This window comes from Protomyctophum parallelum (genome assembly GCF_964188405.1).
Source record: "Protomyctophum parallelum genome assembly, chromosome: 13".
Taxonomy (NCBI): Eukaryota; Metazoa; Chordata; class Actinopteri; order Myctophiformes; family Myctophidae; genus Protomyctophum; species Protomyctophum parallelum.
Genome location: NC_139708.1, coordinates 42,514,451 through 42,529,530, shown reverse-complemented (window position 1 = coordinate 42,529,530; position 15,080 = coordinate 42,514,451). Strand labels below are relative to the sequence as shown.

At 41.5% G+C, this 15,080-nt stretch overlaps 1 protein-coding gene across 1 annotated transcript in view; it reads right to left on the bottom strand.

Moving 5' to 3' along the window:
* tmem114 (transmembrane protein 114) overlaps positions 1-4,936 on the bottom strand; it is a gene marked incomplete at both ends in the record, with an annotated part of 69,730 nt that extends 64,794 nt beyond the window's left edge. The window contains one exon of the mRNA XM_083779142.1: positions 4,753-4,936. Coding sequence (XP_083635268.1) covers positions 4,753-4,936 — 184 coding nt within the window. The remainder of the gene's footprint in view (positions 1-4,752) is intronic.
* Positions 4,937-15,080: the final 10,144 nt, after the last annotated feature.

The window sequence follows — 15,080 nt, the reverse complement described above, 5'->3', positions numbered from 1 at the left end:
CTCTTAATCCAGAGCGACTTACATTTAAGCAAGAACAAAAGCATGGGAATACATCACATAAAAGCATTTATCATGAAACATGCGTAAGCTAAGAAAGTAACAGTGGAATATCTATATAATGAAACTATACATACACTATACATATAAACTATACATATTTACTACTATGCTATACATATGTACTATGGCGTGCTATGACTATATACAATACAATTATAGTGCTGTCTACATAACATGCTATAAGCCTGTGTCAAATGCTATCTAAGCCAACAGAAATGCTATCTAAGGGGTTAGGGTAAGTGCTATGGGCTATGGCTAATGTATGAATGGTTAATAATTATTTTGATGATGTCGTCAATAATATTAAAATATTTCGTAGGACATTTGCGTTAGTTGGCCCTTGTCAAGATTGGTGCTGCCCAGGCGGTGGCGTAACCGTCTGGGCACCCGACTGGTAATCCAGTCGCAGTGTGCCGCGGGTTCGACTCCCGAGCCCGACACGGCCTTTACTGCATGTCTTCCCCCATCTCTCTCCAGTTTCCTGTCAGCCTACTGTCTGTCCCTTCAAAAAAACCAATAAAAGGCGTAAGCCGCAAAAAAATATCTTAAAAAAAAAAAAAAAAAAGATTGGTGCTGAGGTATTTTGACATGATATGTCGTTCATTATGAGATGCCTAATAGCCTAGCATACCACAAAACAATTCTGTGCATGCACAGCGAGGCAGCGACATTAATTAAATCTCACCTTTGGAGGAGAGCCCTGGAGAGGTGAGCTGGCTTAAAACTATTACTGGCCGACTTACAAAGTGAACACACGCTGATGCCATTCAATATTGTGGACTTATTTTTTTTTAAATATAATTAGCTCTAGTGACTGTCAGTCTGCAGTCTGTCTGTCTGTCTGTCTGTCAGACCGTCATGTTTGTGAACCATAGATTGCATGCCAAGTTCAAATGATGAATTCCACACGTAACGGCGACAGCGGCGCGACACGAGACATGTATAGAGCTGGATCATATAAGGACGTGACCACAAGACATCAGACATAATAACGTGCCTACTGCAGCAAGGCTGACCTTGCTGTCACCGAGATGTCTCTCGTAGCCTAACTATAAAGTATGCTATACAGTTCAGGCAGTACACAATACATAACAAGTACACTGTGACATAATACATAACAAGTACACTGTGTCTCACGTACAAGTACACAGCCATGAGCGATCAGATTATAACAAATATTTGTTTGGTCCAAAATATTGTGTTTGTTGTCATGATTTACGACAAGAGTTGGCTTTGTACGACGCTTAGGTCTTTAAATAAATACGTTTTGAAATGTCTATGGGAAAAATGCATTGGGAACTATTTCCTGGGCCTGGCGTCGTCATGAAATGGGGCGGGACTGCGACGCTCTATAGGCAATCAATACTGCAGTGGCAAGCTGCGCTTAATGTGACACCGCAGCTATGATTGTGCCCAGGGCAGCCTGTGTGGATTCATACACACATAGTAGCTAGCTTATGTACAATGCTGCAGCACCGATCTATACACAACAGTTTAGGTAATGATGATAATGATGGCAGCGGTTCCCGACCTAACTGACGGCGCACCCCCCCCCCCCCCCCCACATGGGGATATAAATTGCATAAGCTATACAGAGACATATATTTCCTTTTTATCCATATATGAACCTGAATATGGCATAATATATGCAGCATAGGCCTATAAGCTATATTCTGCATATACTTGCCATATATTGGTTGTTAATATATTTAAAATAAATCCATAGCACCACCATTAGCCTTTTCATGTTGCGCACCCCTAGGGCATATATCTAATGTGCGGCTGAGCATAGACATGGTAACACCCCGGCTGCCTCTGATTGGCCTATACCGACTGTCCTCCGAGATGCGAGGGTACTCCGTGGTGGGAAATGACAGCTTGGCACGTGCGACAGAATACAGCCTTGTAACTAACAATGTTTTGTAGAAGAGAACTAATATTGTTTATGCTGTTTGCTTTGATTGAATAATTGATTCAACACACGTGTACGATGTACTACTACTGTGGTGTGTACTTCAATACAATAATGTTTCATGTTTACATATACGAATAAATTACACAATCATTCAATCAACCATTCAAGGCCTTTACTGCATGTCACCCCCCCCCCCCCCCATCTCTCTCCCCATTTCCTGTCAGCCTACTATCTGTCCCTCCATAACAAGTATAAAATGAAGGCGAAAGCCACAAAAAACATTTAAGAAATGCAAATGCCACTTCTTTCCATGCCATGCCAGAAGGCAGCATTCAGGAGAATTGCTTTTCCACACCTGAACGTGTGGAAAAGCAAAAGTCTCCTGAACGTGTCGTGAACACAGTATTTTATTTTGCGCTGAATACATTTCTTTAGAAATCCATGTCGTACACCGCATCTGCACTAGCTAAAGAGTGCTGGGTTGCGCCCTGAAAATAGCTGATCTACAAGCTCTCAACGTGTCGCAGCGCGACGTGTTGTGAGCTTGTAGATCTGCTATTTTCACTATTTCTTTGTCCAAAAGTGCCTTCTTTACGGGATTTCAGCCCCTGCCTCTCTAACACTCTCTGCACGTCCCTGGCACCACAGTTTGGGAACCACTGACCTATGGTGAAAGGTCTCACAGAGTGGATGTAACAGAGTGGGTGGGTGTGTGTATACTGTGTGTGTGTGTGTGTGTGTGTGTGGAGGATGCATGCTTTTGCTTACGTATGATGCGTCTCACAGAGTGGGTGTAGTTCTTTGTACTTCCAAAAGGGTTGACCAGAGAGTCACAGGGTCTCTCCGCTGCCACAGAGAAACAGAATGAATGACAATGTATATACTGCCCTTTATTTCGTTGTTTTTTTTTAAATTGAAGCACAGCTTCGCCCCATTTTCAACCTATCTTTATATAATTGGTCTTCACTACTCATGATAAAAAAACAATATTGTAATCTACACGGTCTGTCTCATATAGGAGGAAAGTAACAGTACAGTAAAGAACCTGGGGGTTATTATTGATTCTGAATTGAATTTTAATTCACACATTAATCATGTTACCAAGATTGCCTTTTTTCACCTTAGAAATATTGCACGAATCAGAGCCTATGTGTCCTTGGACGATGCAAAAACGCTAATCCACGCCTTTGTTTTTTCTCGGCTTTATTACTGCAATGCACTGTTTTCAGGACTGCCTAAGAAAACAACTGACAGATTACAACTTGTCCAAAATGCAGCAGCCAGAGTTTTAACTAGAACTAAGATGAGAGAACATATTACTCAGTTTTGGCATCACTGCACTGGCTTCCGGTTGTTTTTAGGATTGATTTTAAAATTATTTTACTTGTCTATAAAGCTCTCAATGGTCTCGCACCTTCCTACCTACATGACTGCCTGCCTAAATATGTCCCAAACCGCCCCCTAAGGTCTTCCACTGCTGGCCTGCTCGCTTTGCCTAAAAGAAATGGCAACTAAAAAATACGGGGAAGCAGCTTTTTGCTTCTACGGGCCGTCGGCATGGAACAAGCTCCCACTGTACCTTCGTCAGGCAGCCTCTGTAGACATTTTTAAAGCTCAGCTCAAGACCCACTTCTACAACATTGCTTTTAATTGATCTTTTATTTTTTATTTTTTTGTTATTCATGTCCTCACTGTATTGCATTACTGCTTGTTTTTTGTCGTTGCCTTGCTTTTCTTTTATTCTCCATTGTTCTGAAAAGCACTTTGAGCTGCATTTCATGTCATGAAAGGTGCTATACAAATAAAGTTTTATTATTATTATTATTTAAGGAGACATTTAGGAAACCCACCTATCATGCTTTTGTTTTGTTTTTTTAATGTTTAACATTTGCATTGTTATCAATACGAGAACAATGGCTTCCATTGCATATATAATACGCTAACTTTCCAGGAATAAAAAGCCTCCCGTTTCTATTAGCTCCTCTGAGACACCGACTGAGTAGACAATAAATGGTATCTCTATAGGCTACCATAATGAGCATGAGGACCACTTATATGAAGCCATGGGTTGAAAACTGGTGAAGTCGTCCTATAAATAAAGACTGATGATCAATGCCATATACATCATACATACAGATTGTTATAATGTGTGTCCCACAGTTTTTATGATTTTTATGATGCATTTTAACGTATTACTATTTAATCCAATTATTTAAAGTTAGGGCTGGGCAATATACACCCAATACACAGCTACAATACGTTATTTTGTATTGAAAATCAAACATTAAGTGCACTTTAATAACTTAGAGAGAGAGAGAGAGAGAGAGAGAGAGAGAGAGAGAGAGAGAGAGAGAGGGAGAGAGGGAGAGAGGGAGAGAGAGAGAGGGTATAGGTACCCTCACAAAAAACATGCAGTAGTCCTGGTCACTAAACTGCCTCCCCCTGGCCAGCCGGGGCGCCTGATGGAGGGGAAAGGAACTGCATTGGAATAACGTGTTCCTTCCACGCGCTACGTCCAACCAGGGAAACTCCCCCCTGTCAGGTGTAAAGGAGCAACTTGGACACTCAGGCATGAAGGAAGCATGAGTTCAAGTCCGTTGCTCTCCCCATGTCCCCCATATAAGGGGACTAGGTTGGTGGAGGGTGTGTAGAGCCCAGGATCACATTAGATGATTGACACAGGGGTGAAAAATGCGTTACAAAATCGTGGGATAAAAAATATAATAAAATAAAATAAAATAATAATAATAATAATGGTGGTAATAAAGCAAACTCACAGTAGCAGACTCTCCACAGTCCAGAGTGGGAGCTCGGAGCCTTCAGCGAGGAGTTGCTCACCAAGCCGGAGGTGTCGATGATGTACCAGTAGTCTGTGGAGATCGCCACCACTAGACATACGAAACTGAGCACTCCGAACACGGCCACCAACACCGACAGAGCCTTGAGGGTCAGTCGAACCATTCTGCTTCTAAATTAAAACCTCCAGCCAGAAGGAAAGAGAGACTCTGCGTGTGAGAGAGAAACTGTGAGAGAGAAACAGAGAGAGAGAGAGAGAGAGAGAGAGAGAGAGAGAGAGAGAGAGAGAGAGAGAGAGAGAGAGAGAGAGAGAGATGAGGGGGAAGTGACTGATATTTGAGGAAGAGGAGTGTGTGAGAGAGAGAGAGAGAGAGAGAGAGAGAGGGACTCTTGAAATAAGTGATGGAAGAAAAACTGAGAAGATTGGCAGGGAAACGAGAAAGACACGGGAGAGTATGAGAGAGGCAGTCGGTATCCAATGAACAGTGAGATCAAAGATACAGAACAACACAAAGCGGAGATGAGAGGGGAGGCTATAGTGACACAGAGAGAGCGAGAGAGAGAGAGAGAGAGAGAGAGAGAGAGAGAGAGAGAGAGAGAGAGAGAGAGAGCTACAGTATATTATTCAGCTTATGCACGGGTAGCCTATGTGATGTAATATTAAAGGACCACTTCACCCCTTTTCAACCTATCTTCATATAATAGGTCCTCTCTAATAATCATAATAAAATGGCACAATTTATTTCTACTCCTTCTGTGTCTCATAAGAGGGCTGTGGGCAGTTCAGAAACCTGTCCACCTGTCCAGTTGTTCGATTATTTTTAGACAAGATTTCTTTTACAATTGTTTTTAGATTTGTATGTGAGAACGATGGCTTCCATATTCGCATTGCAAGTTTTCAGGACTAGAAAGCCTGCAGTTTCTATTAGCTTGGATTCCCCATCGATGGTGTCACTGGTGGACGGGTATCTGAACTGCCCACAGCCCTCCTATGAGACACAGACTGAGTAGAAAACAATTGTCCCGTTTCATCATGATTATTAGTGAGGAGGACCTATTATATGAAGATAGGTTGAAAAGTGGTGAAGTGGTCCTTTAATACCCCATCCATTACCCCGTCATTATGTCAAAAATAGATCTGACTATAATTGCTTATTCCTTATTGTGTGCTAGTCTATTACTAAACTACCACACAGATGGTCACACTATATATACTGCAGTATACTGACCTGCATATAGTATGAAATGTATTAATTGTTAAACAAAGCACGCTTTTTCTGACTAAAGTCTAAAACTTTAGGTTTAGTGTGTGCTTGTTTGGGTTTCCAACCCTAGCCTCAATACGCATTATCCATGTTTACCATTGTCTGTTACTATATTATCTGCACAATTACTCGTATAAACCCATTTGCTGTCACATTGTCTCGCCTTCCTTGTTGTCGCTAAGATTGAGGTGGTTTGTGACACTATGAAGAGTTGAGGAAAGCTCATATACTTCTGGATGTGACAGAGAACAAACAGTACATCTTGTGTAAACAAAAACGTACTCACTGTGGAAAGTATTAAAGTATAGTGTATAGTATAGGAAGTATCTCTGAAAGCCTATAATAATACTGTACCTCCGCTCGCCAAGGGGATTCAGATAGACAGGCAGACCTTTATTGATCCAGAGAGAAATTCAGCAAGGCCAGATCTGTGACTGGGCTGTTCAGCTGGTGTATGTACACCAACTGAACATAGTAGATAGTAGATAGAAATGGAGCCATAGCAGTGACTTATTTTTCCTCTTCTTTTGGCCAGTTCACACTTGTAAAAGATACTTTTGTCTCGATGTGGGTTTTTTTTTTACTGGTTAAATAAAGTGTCCCTTAGTAGTATAGAGGCCAGTTTTAGGGTTGTGCGTCCGGTGTGTGTACACTCTGTTCCCGTCTGTGGACATTGATGATGATGATGTGCTTGTAGATGGTGCGAATGTCCACGTAAGAGGCACAAATACCCAACAATATACTTTTAATAATTTTGAGCATACAGATCACAAACCCTATGAATTTGGCTATGATATAGATCCTCTCTCTGCATGGGTCGTCCTCAGACGAGCCCTCCATCGTCATTTCCAGTCATCGCGGTTCTCCATACAGGGATGACTGGAAACGTCGATGGATATATAGATCCGTCTGATATAGCTCGTCTGATATAGATCCGGAAAATAATTTCTATAACAATATAAATAACAACTGCCAGTATTACACTGATGATCAAATTTAAAACTGTAGAAATGGAATCAATCGTACATTTTAACAGTAGGAGTCTTAATATAATAGAAACTTCAGGAAAATCAAGAAATATTTGGCACAATTCAACAAGTTCAATGTCATTGACGCGGGGCGACTGTGGCTCAGGATGTGGTGATGCTGGTTGGTAGCCTACCTTGCATGGCTTCCGCCGCAATCGGTGTATGAATGGGTGAATGTAATGCACAATCTATGTAAAGCGCCTTGGATAAAGGCGCTATATAAATGCACCATTTACCATTTACCATTGCGATCTCGGAAACCTGGATGAATAACGAGAAAGCTGCCAATGTGGATTTGGAGGTGTATAAACTGTTCACCTTGAACAGGACTAACAAAACCGGAGGAGGAGTTTCCTTGTATGTGGACACAGTGTGGTACAAAGCATGACATTTACTGTTGATAACATACTCGAATGCCAAACAATTGAAATAGCTTTCGAAAAATGCAAAAATATGATCATAAGTTGTACTGTATATACAGAACACCCGGCTCATGCCTTGACACTTTTAATAACAAAATAGATAACATGTTCGGCAGTCTAATTCTGGGTTTTTCAACTGATTTTGAACCAGGGACCACCACCCTGACTTAGAATCAACCTGGGGACCACTATTGTGTTGGGTGGGGATATGGGCTAAGATTAGTGCTTTTGTAAGTTAACACTTGCTATGCGTCCCATTTGTATACATCCCACTGTTTCTCAACCGTCCGTTGACTACTACTGGTAAAATGTCCTAATAATAATGACTCAACCAGACAATCCGGTGCACTTCCCCCTTCTTGAGATTCTAACTCCCTTAACGATTTCTTTGTCAATGTATAGGACCAAGCCTAGCCAATAAAATAGCAGCACCAGGAGACAGAGTATATAGAATTATAAATCAAAACCCACATGTCAGAGGTGTACAGGAACAGGAGATACTGAACATTGTAAGATCATTTGAAAAAAAAAAAGTCCACCGACAGTTCTGATATTGATATGACATTAATTAAAAAATATAATAGATACCATAATCACACCATTAACACATACGACTTTCAACAGGCATTCAACAGGCCTTTTCCCCAACACCATGAAAACGGCCAAAGTTATCCCCATCTACAAGAGCGGTGACAAATATCAATACACTAACTATAGACCTATCTCTCATTTATCACAATTCTCTAAAATATTAGAAAAAGATATGTGTTATAAGGCTAGATAAATTCATTGATAAACACCAATATGGTTTCAGATCCAACAGGTCGAAAAAATATAAATTACAATGCTGCTATGTATGTATGGGGTCTTTGTTGAAAAAATGTCTGCCATGGAGCAAGAATTTTACTGGTATGTTGTTTGCACAGTGGTGAACAAATCATGGATGTTGTCTATGCGCTGAAGAGACAAGGACGCACTCTGTACAGATTCGGAGGTTAATAATATTGACTTAATTACCAACAACACAAAGGCTCTTTTAAGAGCCCCCCACACTTTATTTTACAGAGTGGATTCGTCATGGATTAGTCATTTTCTAATACTGTTGCTCATTCCCTACCCCTATGGGCAATAGACAGTGCGTTATTGGGGCCATGAATCAAATCAAACTGCTAGACCTCTACACAGGGTGTCTAATTATAATCAAGGCAAAGTGTTTTAGAAGGACCGAGTTTCACATCAGTAATGACTGGAGTCATTTTAATCATATATGCAGATAAAGGACTGTCAAAGTAACTTGAAGTGAATTAGCATACAGTACTTGTACTGTAATACAATGTAGGCTACTTTCCCCCATGAGAGATCTTTTGCATATTCTATTGTCATGAATATGATTGGACTTGTTACTGCTGATTGACCTTCATTCAAAATAGACCTTGGCTTGATGTAAATCAGGTTCGACTTAAAACTGTAGTGGACATCAGGAGGAGTGGAATAACTTAACTTTATTTTAGATTAACATAACTGTCCGATGATATTATGCATTGCTGGAACTGCACAAACGAACAATGAACAACAAGCAACTGTTTGTCATAAACCTGATATAAGACAATACATATTTTCATTTTTAGCAGGAGTGGACCTGGTGAGACGTAGGAGGGGCCCGGACAGGGGTCAACCCACAGATCCTATTGTCCTTCCACGCGCCAGAATCTGGTTCTCCCAGTGCCGGCAGAGTAGTTCCGGAGCAACGGATTGTGTGGCCTTGCTCATTCCTTGATGGACTGATCGAGGGTAGCTACTGGGACGAAAATCGGGATTTGATCAACCCTGGCTGGGTCGCCTGAGTGAGGGGTATGATGTTGGTAGACCCGAAACCCTGTTGACCTCAGGATGCATCACTGACTTATAGTCAAGGCAGACTTGTAACTGTTATAATTGGATTTAAACTGGAAAGTGGAACTATAAAAGTAAACCAAGAGGGACATCCTTCTCATAATGGGGTTCAGGAACAAAATTACCCCTCATTGTGGGGGGGATCCTAAATTATTTAATTCAACGTTACTTAAATTAGGCTAATATTTTAAAAACAGTTTCACAATGTTACAAGTCATAAGCAAGGCTTAGCACTACATTGCATGATCACATTTCACAAACTACGTGATGCAAAGTAGCCTATAGTATAGTATAGACTATATATAGTCTATACAGCTCAAACAGCTCACTGCTGCACAGGTCTCATTACACCTTATGTAATGAGACCTTCCTAAAGACCCTTTTTGCAGCAGTAATTTTGACATTTCTATTACACAGAAAGGTCGAAATGGAGTAAACCCACACATATAAGAGCTGCTAAATGTCTAAATTGTGTAATTGGCTGAGTGTAGGCTATTATTCCTTTGCTTTTAGTGGGTAGGCCTATAATATATCAAGCCCTGTTAGAGGGAGAAAAAAAACACTAGAGGGAGAAAAAAACCCATTATTGTGGCATGTTATAGCAAATTTGATTTATCCTGTACAGGATCCTACGCAGTGGTTCCCAAACTGTGGTGCGTGCACCCCTTGTGGTGCGCGAACGCTTTCTAGGGGGTTGCTTGACATATATTGACATTTTATTTCCTTTAGAGGATAGCCCCTTGAGATGTATCATCTCGTTTTAGAGGGGGTCCTCGGGCGCAACACAATGAATACAGTACATAGACAAAACAATACATTAAACATGTCGACACAGAACAATAATCAACCACTCCAACACTACATCAAGACCAGAAGCAACTGCACTGAAACACCTAACAAAATACTAATAGTGATAATACTGAAAACTAGAACTGCACTCTGTCGAGTGCCTACTTGCTTGTTGCACACTAGTAGGCCATAAATGGCCTACTAGTGCTAGTGCGCAAGCAGAGCGTGCAAGTACTGTCAACCGCTACAAACTGTTAAATCTCAGCTTCTCTGTGAAGGAACGTTTGACATGTTGAATTATTAGGTTTAGCGATCAGTGTCGGGTGGATTAAAGGAAATGCCTCTATGTATATGTATAATTTGTAAGTTGATTAGCCGTATACTGTGGTTACTTTGCACCACTTTTGATGCGTATGCACCGTCCCAGCAAATGACGTTAGGGTATAACTGGTATAACTAGCTCTTAATGATGACATAATAAAGATGTGGATTAAAGGACCCAATGCCAGGGTGGAATTGGAATTGGTTTTCGATGGTGACGTAAGGACGATATGTTTTAGTGTCGGGAGGATTAAAGGTAATGCTCCATCTATACATGTATGTAATATGACACCACTGCTATATCAAGGACAAGTAGTCATTACTCATACGCTTTCGATGGTGACGTATATGTCGATCAGTGTCGGGTGGATTAAAGGAAATGCCTCTATGTGTATGTAATGTATGTAATTTGTAAATTGATTAGCAGTAAAGATGTGGATTAAAGGACCCAATGCCTTGCATTGTGCCACCGTATCAGGCACAAGTGATCATTACGTCATTTGCTGGGACGGTGCATACGCTTCGAATATCGTCCTGGGCGAAACTAGTACTTGCGCGCTCTGCTTGCGCAAGTAATAATAAAAATACAATAGAGATAAAGATAAAGCTAAAAATAATAATCAAGCATTAAAGTACACACCTCTCTCCAAAAATCTAAAACAAGTACAAATGGGTTTCAGGTCTACTAGCAAAGAAGCCTTGAAAATATTAAATGATGTAATTCTCCCAATTTCACTAGATGAAACAGGGTAATGGCGGTTTTACCCTGTTATTTAGCAGCGCAAAATCGGGTAAAACACTGTTGTAAGGAGATGCATAGAGCAGCTGCGGGAGTATACAGGAGCTGCAGTCTCTCAGTGCAGTGACATTCTGTAATTATTTGCCATAATCATATTAAAAATGTATAATTTTCAGCCAAATACAACGAGACTTGGCGTTGGGGGGTGCGTCAGCTAGGTCAGGAGGTACAGTAACAGGGGGTGCACGGCCAATAAAGTTTGGGGACCGCTGCTCTTCTTCTTCTTCTAATGGGGTTTATTGGCGTAATTGTGCATTACCGCTGGTTTCTTTGTCCATACTCGATCACCCGTGTGAACTGAGTGGTGCAACTCCCATCTCGCCCCCCCCCCCCCCCTCTCTCTCTCATTAGCAGGCAACAGTGCAGCACTATCTCTCTCTCTGTTTCTGGCACAACAGCGCCCCTACTGGTACTCATTCAAGTCACATAGTCACATACATAGTAACATAGTCACATAGCCACATAGCTGTTCCTTGGAGTGGTTGCACCATTCAAAAAAACTACTACTACTACTACTACAACGTTGTTGGCCTTTCTTGCACAATATTTCACAGTTCACATCAAATTTGAGCTTGCTGTCAAATGTAGTACCCAGGTATTTATAAGTGGTCACCAGGTCGACTTGCTCACCATGGACAACACTGTTCTGGGGAACTGGGGGGGATCTCCTGAAGTCTACACACATTTCCTTGGTTTTCAAGACATTCAGTTGGAGAAAGGCATCCCCACACCAGGAGAGAAAATCCTCAAGTACTTGGCCATGACCAACTTCATCATCACCAAGCAAGCTGACTATGATGGAGTCGTCAGCGTATTTGATAATGAATCTGTTGGTGTGCTGACTAACACAATCATTTGTATATAAAATATACAAGAAGGCGGACAAAACACAACCCTGAGGTGAGCCGGTAGAGGATGATAATAGGTTGGATAAAATACCATTGACCGTTACCTGTTGTGATCTATTGGTAAGAAAATCAAGGATCCAGCCTACCAGACCTGCATCTAGACAGAATAAGTTTACAAGTTTGTCTGCCAGAACGTGAGGCTGAATTGTATTAAAGGCTGATGAGAAATCTACGAAGAGCAGCCTGGCGTGCTTCTTACTGCCTTCTAAATGTTTATAAAGAAGGTTAAGTAAGGTCGATGAGGCGTCTTGAACGCCTCTCCTGGTTCATAGCTGACAGCGTCTGTGTTTCTGAGAAACATTCAACAACTACAATGCCACTTCTAGCCACCCTGAAGGATCTAACCTCTCCAATCACTTTTCCAACAAACCTTCCCACACTATGTTGGTCCCTGAATATCCCATCAACTTTTGACACCGTCTTCATTCCAAACACTTATGTTTCTTCAGGATTTCATCACTTGCTGAGCTATTTCCATTTCCATTTGTCCTTTTCCTTATATTTCCATTTCCACTTGTATCCTCGTCGATTTGAATCTCGCTCTCACAGCCTCTCCCATCGGCGTTCTCTGCCATCTTCCCCCTCAATCGTCCGTCTTCGACCGCTGCTCTACAGGATATACATCAAATATAGGCTATAACATGCACTTTAACATGGCACAAGAGTGTTTATTTCTTTTCTCCCTCTTCCTCTTTTTTCCCTCCCTCTACAGTGTTGTAGCCTATGAGAGCTCGCTCTCAGATGAATACAGATAGGTGTTAAATTAAATATGGTACTTATAATTGATTGCAAAACAAGAGCGTAGCCACTCAAAACTCAAAAGGCTTTTGACACCGTGAACCACTCCATACTGGTTAACAAGCTTAAAGTAATTGGTTTTGATAGCACATCAGTGAGCTGGATGCAATCCTACCTGTAGGGGAGAGAACAGATGGTGGAGGTGAACGGAACACTGCCCCCCCCCCCCCCCCCCCCCCCTCTCAGTGAGCTGTGGCGTTCCACAAGGAAGCATACTAGGGCCTTTACTGTTCCTATATGTAAACGACATGACATCAGCTTGTGACTGTTCGCAGATGACTCAGCACTGCTGTTCTCGGACAGGAACAAACTGCAGGTTGAAAAGACCCTCAGCTCTGAACTCGGTAGAATCTGCACCTGGCTCGCTGATAACAAACTAAATAATGCTGTGTGTTCTCGCATGAGAAGTTTCACAAAAGTGAGGACAATGGGTGGAGCCTGGTTTTATACCACCAAGCTGGAGGGGGTGGTCAAGGCTCCCATTGGTCCCAAACCCAGTCAATCAATTGCCTGTGAGTGTATTATAATGCTTCTGTGATTATGACGAAGTCACAATCTCCTAAAGCGAGTTTCCTTGTGAGTCTAAATTATAATTAACTATCCTTACACCTGGGAAAAACTGAATCCATTCTCTTCGGATCAAATAGTAATCTCAGCAAGGCAGATGGCTTCTTGGTTAGAGTGGGTAACAATATTATCACACGACAAGATGAAATTACCTACCTAGGTTCCATCCTGGAGGCCAATCTTTCTGGTGATAAAATGGCCACCAACGTAATCAAAAAAGTCAATCAAAGAACAAGATTCCTTTACAGGATCTCCTCACTGGTCAACAAAAACACCTTGAAGACCTTAACAGGAGCCCTCGTACAAGATTTATTTGACTATGCATGCACCTCTTGGTACCACAGCACCTCAAAGGCCCTTAAAACAAGGCTCCAGACCTCCCAAAACAAACTGGTCAGGCTCCTACTTGGCCTCACCCCCCAAACCCACCTCACGCCTGCCCACTTTGACAGGCTGGGATGGCTTAGGGTCGACGACAGAGTACAGCATCTTGCAATGGTCTGGTCCACAAGATTTGATACACCACCAAGATACCCATGTACCTGTCAAAATACTTCCTTAATGTAAACGAAGTCCACACCCACAACACCAGAGGGAGTGCAACAAACCATGTACAACCCAGATTCGGCACAAACAAGGGACTAAATTATTTTCGCTCCTATGCCACCAAAATGTGGAACACCCTACCAAGAGTCATTAAGACACGTGAATCCCTTGACTCCTTCAAAACCGCTCTCAAAGGGCACCTACGGACGGCTGCAATTCGAAACTGGCCCCCGTAAAATCTGAATCCCCCCCCCCTCTTTTCCCTCACTGTATATTTTTCTTTTCCCTTTTTGCTTCCTTTATGATGAATTCCTGTTATGTTCTTTAACTATATAGAAGTGTCTATTTGTACGTCTCTAAATGTTTTGATGAATTGTGGACCCTGTTGTAAACAAGTGGAATGCTTAATTGGGTCGTCCACTCACAGTTAACAGTCTTTGTATTGAGTTTGTGCTTGAAATGTACTGTAATTCTGCAAACTGTTAATAATTATTTCAATCAATCAAAAAAACAACCCCACAACTTAATTTAAAGAGTTCCTTATTTTAATTCGGTAAGCCTGTGGACTATCTATACATATATTTTAACCCCCCGGGGTAAAGTTTGCATTAAATAGTTGCCGCCATAAATGACAAGTAAACTACCCCCTTTCATTACGCCACAGCTCTAAGAGCTTTTTCCTTTATATATAGAGAACAAAAATGCAGCTAAAACTCTATGGTATACGATTTACAAGTATGTAATAAGGTTATTATAATAACAGTAGGCCTACTAAGCACCATTCAATGGCCTTCTGATTCTTGCACACTGCTGCTAAAGAAATACAAGTACAAAGACTTCTCTCAATAGGTTTATCCATAGATATTAAAAACGCATCTATCCGAGGAAATATAGGGGCTAGGAACATTCTGCAAAGTTACTTGTTTCCCACTTGTTGTCAGGACTAGATAGCATGCGGCGCCCAAGGTTGTCC